At 36.5% G+C, this 13,403-nt stretch overlaps 1 protein-coding gene across 1 annotated transcript in view; it reads left to right on the top strand.

Annotated features, from left to right (window-relative positions):
• The window catches only part of PHTF2 (putative homeodomain transcription factor 2), a 154,281-nt gene that overhangs the window by 85,475 nt on the left and 55,403 nt on the right, over positions 1-13,403 (top strand). Inside the window, 3 exon segments of the mRNA XM_036863228.1 lie at positions 8,790-8,856; positions 8,858-8,977; positions 11,133-11,288. Coding sequence (XP_036719123.1) covers positions 8,790-8,856; positions 8,858-8,977; positions 11,133-11,288 — 343 coding nt within the window.

Below are 13,403 nucleotides of genomic sequence, written 5' to 3'. Positions count from 1 at the left end.
ATCATGGCATATTCTTATTGATTGTAATTTTGGGGGAAATTTTCCCAAATTTTAATATTGATAGTTTGCAGTAATGTCGCATTAAGTTGATTCTCTGACTTTTTCAGCCACTTAGTCTTCTTCCAGAGAAGATACAGGTTTGGTTTTGTTTTTTGCTTTTTGTGGGGTTTTTTTGGCCGCACTGCGCTGGCATGTGGGATCTTCGTTCCCCAACCAGAGATCGTACCTGCACCCCCTGCATTGGAAGCACAGAGTCTTAACTACTGGACAGCCAGGGAAATCCCTGTTTTGTTTTGTTTTTAACTTGGGTTGGATTCTGTCTCTCTCTCTCTCTCTCTGTTAGTCTTTTTAAAAAATGTATATAAATAGCTCTACTTTCTGACAGTAAAGATATGATAGTTTTATCACTGCAGAGTCAATTTCTTAAACATTTCTCAAGACTTTCTGTTAAGCAATTATAAATAGCATAGTGGATATGTTTTGCTTTGGGGGGATCATTTAGTTGTTTTCGTTGTCTGAAACTGGTGTTGTATTATTATGTAGTATTCAGAATCCTCCTAAATTAATAGGTTGGTGCCTTTAGAATTCTACCATGTTTCTCTAGTCAAATGAGTTTCAGACTTTAATTTTCCTCTTTTGGGGCTGTAGCATGACCTTGACTACTAGTAGTTGATATTATAATGGCTAAATCCCTTTGGTTTTATTCCCTTTAATCATGACAACTATAATCTAAATGTTTTTAAAGATGCAGTATTTTCAGCTGTCTCATTTGGGACCTAGTTTGCCAGCATATGAATGAGACTGTTTTAAATATTGGGTACAAAAAGTTCTTAAGAAAAATGTTAGTTTTAGAAGTTCTAAACTGAGTTCTGGAATCTTGATGATGTCTTGGTGTTTCAGGCTTTGATAAATCAGAAAGGGCTTAAACTGAAATATCAACTGAGACTTAAAATTGTTTCTGGTGATAACAAGTTGAAAAGCTGGATACTTCCATTAAGGTATCTGAATTAGCATAACTGATGAGAAAATAAATGCATAACCACACAAATATCTAAGCTTTGTATTTGGTGACTTGATGGTCTTTTAGATGTTAGAATGAAAACTACTATTTTTAACATCCTGTATTTATATGTTAGAAAGGCCCTACTTATTATCATCTCTAAGTACATTTCATTCTCAAGATAAAACTATTCTTTTTAAAATAAGGCATAGTATTTCTTATTTGAAAAAAATTGGGAATTATTGTAAAAGAATTCTACAAACCTAAGAAAACTAAGGCAAACAAAGTATCGATTAGAAAAGATGTAGAAATCAACCGTATTTCCTAAGGATTTAGCACTTTAATATCAGTTAATTGTCTTAAATTAGCATAATTATAGTTGCTACTAGAAAGATTAAATAGGAAGAATTACATCTGGATTGTGGGGCTTCCCTGGTGGTTAAGAATCCGCCTGCCAATGCAGGGGACACAGGTTCACGCCCTGGTCTGGGAAGATCCCACATGCCACGGAGCAACTAAGCCCATGCACCACAACCACTGAGCCTGCACTCTAGAGCCCTTGAGACACAACTACTGAAGCCCACGCGCCTAGAGCCCGTGCTCTGCAACAAGAGAAGCCACCGCAGTGAGAAGCCCGTGCACCTCAATGAAGAGTAGCCCTCGCTCGTGCAACTAGAGAAAGCCCACGCACAGCAACGAAGACCCAACACAGCCAAAAATAAATAAATAAATTTTTAAAAGAGTAGATTTTACAGCTCTTCAGCATAATACCTATTTCAAAATTCAGATGGATCCTAAGTACTCTTTCATGTCTTTTAAGATTCATTTGATGATCACAATATCATTAAAACAAAGTCAGTAGAAATTATGCTCTTTTTTGAGTAGAAAAAGTAACATATAAATTGGCTTAGTGAATTAGAGACAGATATCAGAATAAAACCAGGTTACTTGTTAATTCCTATGCGTGACTGACCTACCTTGAAGATTCTGTTCTGTTTAGCTTCCATATTTGCTGTTTTTAACACTAAAGTGAAAATTAGATTCAATAAATTGATTTTCTTCACAGAATGGAGTATACTGCATAATATAAGTTAAAATGGTATGCAGTTCCATCAGAAATTTTTGATATAGGGATTAAAATTTGGTTTTTACTGACTGTAGTTTAAAAAGTTCAGTCATTTAAGCTATAGACTGGGTGAAGGTCTATTGGATGTCTTCCACAGACAAGGATGAAGACCGTGTAAATGCCAGTATATCCCAGATTTTTAAGAATATCTTATGGCCACAACTAGATAACTTATTAAATTTGCTAGAGTCACTGTATTTTAGAGTTGGACTGGTCCTAGAAAAATTACAGGTACTATAAATAAACCCAATTTGGTACACACCTCTCAAACTTATGTGTGGTAGAGGATACCTAGAGAAACATAGGGTCCCAAAAGTCTTTGAAGGGCTATGTTAGCATGTAATCAAGGTGTATGCATAGCTCCAGATAGCAGTTATGGTTATATGTAGGCCCCTGTGTCATCTTCTTATATCTGAGATTTTATGCATTCTGTTTCTCTAACCTCCTCTCCTCCTTGATTCCTAACCTTGTGCAAATGAGAGCAAGGCCAGAAATTTCATACTATGTTCTAGAACAAGAGTTATCTGCTACTGTTAACTTCCCCCTAGCAACTCTAATGTCCTTTAATACTGAAAGGATGATCTTCAGTTGGCTCAATTTGTATACCTCTGAATATTTTTGAGAGCACCAACAAATACTTCCAACGTTTTTTCCATGGCAGGACAGAGTATCATGAGTGTTCTTGATTACCTGGCTAGGTTTTTTAATATAGAAACACAGTGGTTTTCATGTTTGACACAATACATTTGATATTTTATAAGCTAGTAAGTTTTTAAAAGTTGTGTTAACTTTTTGGCTAAAGTTTTTATGTGAAAAAATTCAGTTTTATGATTTACTTATGGTGTAGATTGTACATTTATTTGCATTTTTTTAGAAAAGAATCAAATTGTCTCTCACTATATCTCACAAAGGAACTAGGGTAATTATACTACATGTAAAGTCATGTCCTCCTAAGAGTATTTTTGACATAGAGCTAATCTTCTTGAATGTCAAGCATAATACTTTAAAGAAAATTTTACACAGGTCATGCCATCCAAAGATTCAAGTGTTAATTAGTTATTAGCTAGTTATAAAACTCTAAGCCATGACCATGGCAGTGAAATTGCACATTGTATCTTTGCAAATGCTCTTTGTTCCGAATCCAATGCAGCAGTATATAAATGCTGAACCACTATGTTGTACACCTGAAACTAATATAATATTGTATATCAACTCTAATTCAATTTAAAAAAATCCAAATGCAGGAAATACTGCTTCTATCATGGAATACGTAAAATCAGTGTAGACTTGTGTGTCTCCATTTTCAACATACTACTAACCTCACTGCCCAGATGCCTGTGACTCACAGTGTTTGGGTTGGTCTAAGAAACTATTGTTAACTCTGGTTTTATTAAGTGAGTGTGTTATATGCATAAAGTGTAGCTGTCAGAAGGTAAGATCTTTCTGTGAATAATACTAAAAAGCACCATTTCTTTCTATATTGTAGGACAATAATTCCTAACCAGCTTCTTTCTATCCTGCTTTTGTTTTTGATAGGGAATGATGATTTAGAATCATGTGTTTATTTTAAAATCAAAGTGCTGTTAATATTGAATCACTATGCTGTAAAAAAAAAAAAAAAAACAATTACAAAAAAAAATGCAATTACAAAAAAAAAACCCACTAAATTCTCCCCTGAGAAGGAGGAAATTCTATTAACTGATCCCCTGCCCCCAAAAAAAAGAAAGGAAAAAAATCAAAATACTTAGCTCGCTTCAGTTTTTTTTTTTTTTACATATTTTTAAGTTCACTTAAATAGAAGTAACTTCCCTTTAAAAAATATACTCTAAGTAGAATTTCACAATATATATATATTTAAAAAATAAATCTCTCACTCCCACTGTCTTTCCCTAATAATTTTACCCCCTTTTGTAAGGGAATGGGAAGAATTACTTAAACATATGAGTCTTGGTAACCTATGTTCCTTTTGAGAAATTAATATAATTCTGTGAAGTTCTTACTTTCAGCAATTAATGACAATATGAATGATATAGCAATCAGTGGTAAAACTAAACCTTGCCTGGAGCAGTCACAATTTTTGACCCTCTAACCTGCTTTATTGGAACTTAACTCTCCTACATTTTCTCCTGTCAGCATGTCCCTGATGCTCAGATCTAAAGTAATCAGTTTGTACTTTTAAAAATATATAATTTTATTTTGAAACAATTTCAAACTTACAGAAATGTTGAGAGAACAGTGCAAAGAACTCCCATGGCCCAGTTCAGTTCTGTTAATTGTCCCTATTAATATCCTTTACAGCACACCAGGGGTCATGTCTTGTCTCCATTGTGGGACAGACTTCAGTCTTTCCTCAAGTTTCATGTTTTTCACAGTTTTGAAGATACAGGGCAGTCACTTTGTAGAATGTCTGTTAATTTGGGTTTGTGCAGGTGGTTTTCTGGATCTAGCTCCAAGTGACTTGTGAGGGCTGAATGTGTGTATCTTTTCCCAATGCTGTCTTCAGCGTTGTCAGTTGGTACTTGAAATTGGCCGTGGTAGGATTATTTACACCATGGAAATAAGGGAACACCATAAACAAGAGCTTTTTACCCCTGGATAGCTGGTTGTTCAACATTTAGCAGCATACCACTGAGTTAGTAGTGTGATATTGCTTCATAATTAAACTCAGTTATGCATTTTTGGCAGCAATATCATTGCATCCTGTCAGGTGGCAAACTATGTAGATTTGTTCCTTTGTTAGTGATATTTATGTGAATCACTCGATTAAGATAGTGTCTGCTATATTTCTCCATGGTAAATTTATTTATTTTTTCCTTTATAATCAACAAATGTCCTATGTGGAGATACATTAACTATAAAAATAACCTATTTCTCATCCCACCTTCACCTTCTGGTTTTAGCATCCATTGATGATTCTTGCTTGAATTATTATTATGGTGGTTGCCAAATGGTAATTTTTCTAACTCTGTCATTCCTTCTACATTTATTACTTGGCATTCTACTTTACGGAAGAGCTTTCCCTTAATTATTTACTTATGGATTTCTATTTATTTTAATTTGTTGCTGTCATTATTTATTTTGATATTAGATTGGCTTCAATTTGGCCAGGGGAGCCCCTTTGAGCAGTTTCTTTGTCTTTTTGGCATGTCCTTATCATTCTCTGAACCCTTCCTTACTTTCTGGCACAACAAAATGTTTCCAGCTTCAACTTGTACTTCCTCTGCCTCAGGCCTGGAATGAGTCACTTCTTCAAGGAGAGTGGTATATAGAAACCAGGATCTGAATGCTGGATACGCTCATTGCTATTGTGGTGTTGCTACCCTGGGGCCTTCTCAGTGGACAGAGCTAGAAAGTGTGTGTGTGTGTGTGTCCTTTTACATGTATATTTATTTCTTTCGATATAAGCCATGAATTTGCAGTGGTAGTTCCAATTCAGATACAATACCGCAGAGTTCATTTTATCTTTTCTCCTCTCTATATCTTCCTTCTCTATCACTGAAAAATCTGGTTCCTATTGTCCTCAATATACTTATTCAATTAATCTTCTGTATGTATCCCATCTCCCAACCCCTCTGGGCTGTACCTGGCCCCCTGCCCTAAAATTGCCTTCAAATGAGTTGCCATTACTGGCTGTTGTTGGGCTGCTCCTGCTGTTCCATTCCAACAATGCTTTTGCAAGTGCTGTTATTACCAGCCACTGCCAAGCTGCCTCGATTTGTATTTTGAGCTGCTTTGTAAACTCTGAGGTTGGTACTTACATTTAGTGTTTTCTTTGTTATTTCAGCTTGGTTTGCAAGTTATCTGCACTTAGCAGAAGAGAAGTATCAGATAGCTACGGTAGCTTAGTAACTTGCTGTTCATATCTTCTGATAGTGTTACTTGTACTTCGAGGAGATACTGGGAGAGAGAAACAACCCAGAGAAGATTGGAAGGAGGCAGAGATAAGGAAGAGAGGAAGTAGGGAGGAAGTAGGAGATGGCCGAAAGGTATATGGAACGAGTGCTACTAGTACTCTTTCCCCTGGCTTAACATGGTCTTTACTCTGTCCTGGTAAGGAAAGAATACATTCCCCTTAGAAAAATTCTTAAAGCAGCCGTTATTACTGAGTCAAAGCCCTTTTCAGTAGGCCCGTATCTTTTGACCCTCTAGGGTTCTAGTGGCCCTCTGGTTCACTCTGCAAGTTGACAGCTACTTTTTTTTTGCTTTGACCATTGGCTTCTAGGCCTGTGTTACAACTGCCTACTGATCTTTCTCAGGATGTTCCCAGGCACTTCAGGTCCAACATTCTTTCTTCCCAAATAAGTTTCTCTTCTTGCATATCCTGGCTGATTAATGGTTCTGTTCTATAAACTTTTCAGTCTTCCTTCACCTTATTCACTGCCTTCCCCCTCCCTTTCCAGCCCAGTACAGTTTCCATGAAGATTCATAAATACCTTTCCAGCACACACTTTCACTGTCTTTGAGTTTTTCACATTTTTAAGATATCAAGTAACTTCACTTCCCTTGGTCTTTTTCCACATCTACATATTGCACAATATTCAAGGGAGAGGTAAAGGGAACAGTTAATAACTGGCATTTCTGTCTCTTCTCTAGGCAGAGAAGGTCACAGGTTTCCTCTGCACCTTTTATTTTCTCTTTTGCCCTTTCTCCTCTCTACTGTAATTCATTTTCCTCCCTCCCTCTGCCACTCTTAAATGATCTCTGTTCTATGGCTCATTCCCTTAGTCTCTGCATGCCTCTTAGGGTAATATAGAAAGAAAAGGGTCAGAAGATTAGACTTTTGAGTCTTGCAGCTCTGCTGAGGTGTGTTCTTCATGACCAGAAAGCATCAGAGCTCTGTAGAGCATATGGGAGGTATGGCCTGTCTATCCCCTTTAGTAGTCTTGCAGGAGAAGGTCAGGAAGGAAAGGGGCCTGTTTGTACGAGACAGAAATTGTCTAGGCTTTGATGAGTGTGTTAAGAAGAAATCCTAACAGGAAGTTTCTCAGAGAGTGGGTGTTTGGAGGTAGTGTGGGGGATATGATTAACCTCATAGTCAGAAGGTCTGTGTTCTCATGTCAGCTTTGCCTCTAACTGGCTGTGTGACCTTAAATAAGTCGCTTAGACCTCTTTATATTTCTGATTCTTTGTTTCCAAAATGAATATTTAGCGTAGATGAATTCTAAGGTCCTGCACAGTTCTGATAGATTCCAATAGAAATGAGTAACTGTAGTGTTAAAGATAACATTTTTTCCCCATTTGAAAGTCCTTTTGTTTTTTGACCTGCCTGAAGGCAATATACTAGTTTTATTTTTCCTGTCTTGCAAAACTGATACTTTGGAGAAAATTAAAGGGACTTTATTTAAATATAATTAAATACAATTGCTCTTTAGTAATGTTTTATGACAGACTTAATCTGCATTGAGCACATTTTAATTTTATGTGGGATTTACATTATGTTTCTACTAATATTTCTTTTGGATAGCCATTCTTTCACCCACTGCAGTCTCTGAAGAGGACTCTTCAAGCATTTGCCTATTAATCAAATGGTTTATTATTTTCCATGTTATATTTTTTGTATTGAGAAAAACTTAATACCTATAAATGAAGAACCTCAATTGTAGTCTTTTAGGTACTTGTAAGCTACATGATTACTAACATTTTTTCTAGAGTATTTCAATGGGTGAAAGAGGTTACTTCTTTTTCTTTGTGTTCTTTGTTTTTACTTCTTCCATTATGTAGAATCTTGTACAAAATTTTCCCTTTTTTCGTGTGCTTTTGTGTTACAAAAGGTCCTGTGTCTCCATTGTATATTAAAATGAATTTATCAGAGATATTTATGTATCCATACTAATGGTAAAGTATTTGGGTAAAGGAGAGTATTAAAACTAAGTTAAACCACTAATTGCAACTTAATAATTACTGAGGTAGTTCTTAAAAAAATAAGACCTTAAAAATATATTATTAACCATAATAAAATCGGCAAAATTTTGATCCTAGATTTTGCTCAAAGACCAGGTGATTTTTTTTTAATCATGTTTTTAATAAGTTTATTTATTTATTTATTTTGGCTGCGTTGGGTCTTCGTTGCTGCGCGCGGGCTTTCTCTAGTTGCGGCAAGCGGAGGCTACTCTTCGTTGTGGTGCACCGGCTTCTTGTTGCGGTGGCTTCTCTTGTTGCAGAGCACGGGCTCTAGGCACATGGGCTTCAGTAGTTGTGGCACGTGGGCTCAGTAGTTGTGGTTCGCGGGCTCTAGAGCACAGGCTCAGTAGTTGTGGCGCATGGGCTTAGTTGCTCCACGGTATGTGGGATCTTCCCGGACCAGGGCTCAAACCTGTGTCCCCTGCATTGGCAGGCAGATTCTCAACCACTGTGCCACCAGGGAAGTCCAGACCAGGTGATTTTGACCAAGAATTGTTTGGTAAGTTAGGGCATGTCTCTTAGAATTGCTATTTGTAAGACCTTAAAACTTATAAAATAAGCTGAAGTAGGACATTGATTTACATGTTTATATTTTATGATAGATATTATATTTCTGAATTATTTATTGTAAAAATAAGGTAGTGATTAAAATGCTGAGAAATAACTACCAGATTTAATTATTAACAGATCATAATTTCTGCTGGTAACCTATCCAAAATAAGCTAAGTCCACATAACATGCTTCACATATTTTCCTTTTTAGATCAAAGAAAGCAAAGAATTCAATTGATAAATCAACTGAGACTGACAATGGCTATGTATCCCTTGATGGGAAAAAAGACCGTTAAAAGCAGCGAAGATGGAGTACAAAGCCATGAACCTCAGTGTGAAACTCTTCGACCAGAAGAGGCAACCTGGAACACAGGAACACTGAGGAACATTCCCAGCAAAGTAAGTGTGATTTTTAAAAGTAATTTGTGTGGGCTTCCCTTGTGGCGCAGTGGTTGAGAGTCTGCCTGCCGATGCAGGGGACACGGGTTCGAGCCCTGGTCCGGGAAGATCCCACATGCCATGGAGCAGCTAGGCCCGTGAGCCACAATTACTGAGCCTGCGCGTCTGGAGCCTGTGCTCCGCAACGAGAGGCCGCAACAGTGAGAGGCCCGCGCACCGCGATGAGGAGTGGCCCCCGCTCGCCACAACTGGAGAAAGTCCTCGCACAGAAACGAAGACCCAACACAGCCAAAAATAAATTAATTAATTAATTAATTTAAAAAAAAAAAAGTAATTTGTGTGATTTTATATTAGTTAATGGGAAGTGACTTAGACATAGTAGTTGCCCTTGAGTGTATGTATTTTCTCCAGAATTTATTCTGTGAGCCTTTACAAATCACACTGATGAAGCTGAAAATCAGATAAAGTAGTGTGAATAAACCTGATTTCCAGTATAACTTGGCACCTTCTGAATTGATTGATGGCTCCAGTTGTTTTGAAATGTTAAAGCACTTTATAATTTATAGTTGATATTTGTTAAACGTTACTTTTTATTTCCCCATTTCTGTGTGTGTGTAAGAATTTATTTCAAATGGAACATCTAAATTATTCTAGACACTGAACTAGGACCCTGGTTTTCCATTAATGTTCTCTATAAGAAAATAGTACCTTATTTTTCCTACCTTTGTTACCTTTGGTGTAAGCACATTTGTTTTGTTTTTAATTTGCAAAAAATTCTTACTGAGGAAATTTGTTAAGGATAACAATTGTTTGTTTACTTTTCCAGAAGAAACCCTGGGTTTATTGTAACAAAGCTTAATGTAATATCTTCTTTCTCTTTGTTTCCCTGAAGTTTTTTGGTTAAATAATCTATTCTTTTTTTTTTTAATTTTATTTATTTATTTGTTTGTTCTTAATTTTTGGCTGTGTTGGGTCTTTGTTGCTGCGCATGGGCTTTCTCTAGTTGAGGCAAGCAGGGGCTACTCTTCTTTGCGGGGGGCGGGCTTCTCATTGTGGCTTCTCTTGTTGCAGAGCACGGGCTCTAGAGCACAGGCTCAGTAGTTGTGGCGCATGGGCTTAGCTGCTCCGTGGCATGCGGGATCTTCCCGGGCCAGGGATCGGACTCGTGTCCCCTGCGATGGCAGGCGGATTCTTAACCACTGCGCCACCAGGGAAGCCCAAATAATTTATTCTTTAAAAGCCGTTACAGTAAAAAATATATATATATATGGTCAAATTAAAAGATGTTACCTTTGTTACATTTAGGAACGTAAGCATGAACATGTGTGTTGAGGAAAGTGAAGGAAGAAAAGAGGATTCTCTGTTTTGAGTGAAGTATGTGTTATTGCTTGACAGTACATGTATTTTCAGTACCTGTAGCTATATAATAAATAGCATGGGGCAGCAATGAATCAGAGTCCCTTACTCTGATTTTAGATTTTTGAGGCATTTAACTCTCTGGTAATGTGAGCCTCACATCACTAGCATCAGTCAACAAATAAATTAAGTTTTTAGTCATGCAGTTTTCAAACACATTTCCAGGTATGTATTACCTACTAACGTCATATAAGAGGAACATGAAAGTATCAGTAAAATATCTGCTCTGGAGTCTCTCAGTTTCAGAACTTCTGGAATCTGGTTATCTCTAAAAATCATATTTACATGGTGTTGTCTGCCTGATATGTGTTTCATTCAGCTACCATCACCTCCTCATTGCCTCATAACCCATTATTAAATCAGTGCTGGTCTTAAGATTGATAGCATTTTCGGTTTGTGGAGATAATGTAATTCATTTTAGGTCTCTCAAGCTTCCTTCAAAGGGTCTCTGTTCTGCTTTTACACTATTTTACGTTCTCAATTTTGTAAGCCATTTCAAATCCTTTTGCGAACAGAAATGTTATAGAACAATATTTGACAAATGACTATTGAGTTACTTTAGTCACTGATTTAAGACATTTTTTAGAAAATCAGGTAGTACTAATCAATTACTCTGAGATCTTTAGAGGTATTTGAAAGTATATGTGTATATGTATGTACAATTTAAAATTTTGCAGTTTTAAAGCTGCAAGGTTAGTCAGAAATTACCAACAACTCTCTTTTTATACTCCTAACTTAGGATACCCAAAGGACAGTAACAAATGTCTCTGATGAAGTCTCCAGTGAAGAAGGTCCAGAAACAGGATACCCATTGCGCCGTCATGCAGACAGGACTTCTGAGAGCATTCTTCGGAATAGAAAGTCACACCATTATAAGAAACATTACCCTAATGAGGTATATACTTTAGCCTTGCATCTGTACATATATATCTATTTTGTATGTTTTTAATTTACAACTTTTTTCAACAAATTTATGATTATTGAAATAACAGATATTTCCCATCAGTCTCGATATCTTACTGTTACATGATCTAGACTTACAGAGGAGCAGTTTTAGATTAATGTATTTCATACATGATAAATAGCCACACACTTGTATTCATTTTGTGTGTTATCTCTGAAGACTCATACATTGAGTTTGTTGTTTCCTTTTAAAGAAGATCCTGGAGAGACAATCTGTGAACTCCTATGTTAGTCTTTTCCACGATTTGAAAGGCTTTATAACTTCTAGATTGTAGCAAAGTTATTATTCTAAGTGACTTCCTTCATGTTACTGTCACCAGTTAAGTCGCCCAGCCTATAAAATTCAATTCCTTTTTCTTCTTTGATTCTGTTTTTCTTTATTAATGTCTGTTTTTCTCCAAACCCTTTTCCAACTTTATCACATCTCTAGAAGTTATTATATCTCTTGAAATATTTAAATAGAAAAAAAATTTCATTCAATTGTATTTTCACATTTTATTCTAAGGACAATACATTGTCTTGCTTGAAGGCACATGAATTACTTTTTACGTCACTTTTTGATAAACATTACCTTCTACTCTTTTTGTACTGTATTAGAATATATATATATTTTTATTGATGATTTAGGGTCAAACTTGGGAAAAATCTAATGCTGTGCTGGAATATGAATAGCTTGAGAGTTTTAAGATTAGAAGAGTTACTTGTTCTTTGTACACTCTTCTTTGTGGTTTTATCTCTAGTTAATCTTTCTACGTGACTCTGGCTGTTTCTTCGCTCAGTGGCTGCCATTAGAAAGACACTAATGCCAGTATGTCTACTCATTGCGTCTTCATCCACATTATCTGATGTACCGTTTAGTGTTCCTAAGCCAGTTAACCATGCTTGTGAAATTCAAAGTCTTATTCCATGCACAGGTAGAAGTCTGTTGGTCCTGGAAAGAATTCAGGACCTCCTATAGAAGGAGGTCTCCACTCTCCTATAGAATAAATTACTTCGCTTCAGAGGTACTTTTCTCTCCCCTAATCTTTACTTTTCTTGGTTTGCAGCTATATTTTGAAATATTCAGATTCTTGAAGGGCAGAACATTATTCTACTAATCTTAACTTTTAAATAAATGTTTCTTAAAATCTTCCAGATTCCAAGCTAAGTAAGGCTGATAATTAGCTAGTAGGCATTGGTTGTTTTAAATCTTTTTAAAAGTGGTATAAAAGATTACATAAAAATAAAATCTGGTCTTCAAATTCTTCATCTGTGAAGTGAGGAACTTTAGACTAGAAAATATTTAAAAAGCTGTATTTCAGTTCCAAATTTTTTACTCTCAAGTCAAACCACCTTCAAAGTTGTTCTTATTTTTTATTGAAAAAGCAAAACACAACCTCCTTTGAATAAGTAAAATTCAGACAGAGGATTTGTAGCGTTGTTTTGCATCTATATGTATTTATTACTATACTCTTCAAATTACTGGTGATACTGTTTTCTTTTAGGGTGAGGCACAAAGAAATCATTTGGGGAAGCACTTTTTGCAGGGGTAGAACTGGTGGCCTCACTTTAAGAGTACTGGTCAGGGACCCAGCCATTTGTTGTAAGCCTCCCAGATGTCGGCATCTATAGATACACTTTTTAGGGGCATTTAGTTTTTCAGGAAGAATCATCCAATCTTCTGGTGGAATGGGGGTGGTAGATATTATACCATGCTGTCATGGTGTTTGGCACCAAGGGCGTTGGGGATGAGGTAGTGATCTTGCCATTCAGTGTGTTGGACTTTCACCTAACCCTCCTCCCTCTTACCCCTCAACCCCCAAACCCTACCCCCACCCTGGCTTCTTGCCTTTTTCTACTATCTACTATATCTGATTGGCTTCTTCCAGTCTCTTGTTGGGAAGATGGTGGTTGAATTACTTGGTTATCTGAGATATAGGAGGTGTCCTGGGGAACCGGTAGCTCTGTTTAAGCATTTGTCCTGTTTCCTAGCTGTGTCTTGCTTTGTTTAACTCTGCAGATATCTTTCAATTTTTCTTCCCTATTGTGGATTAGCCTTTCATCTGAT

This window comes from Balaenoptera musculus, chromosome 9 (genome assembly GCF_009873245.2).
Source record: "Balaenoptera musculus isolate JJ_BM4_2016_0621 chromosome 9, mBalMus1.pri.v3, whole genome shotgun sequence".
Classification (NCBI taxonomy): domain Eukaryota; kingdom Metazoa; phylum Chordata; class Mammalia; order Artiodactyla; family Balaenopteridae; genus Balaenoptera; species Balaenoptera musculus.
This window is presented reverse-complemented; position numbering and strand designations above follow the sequence as displayed.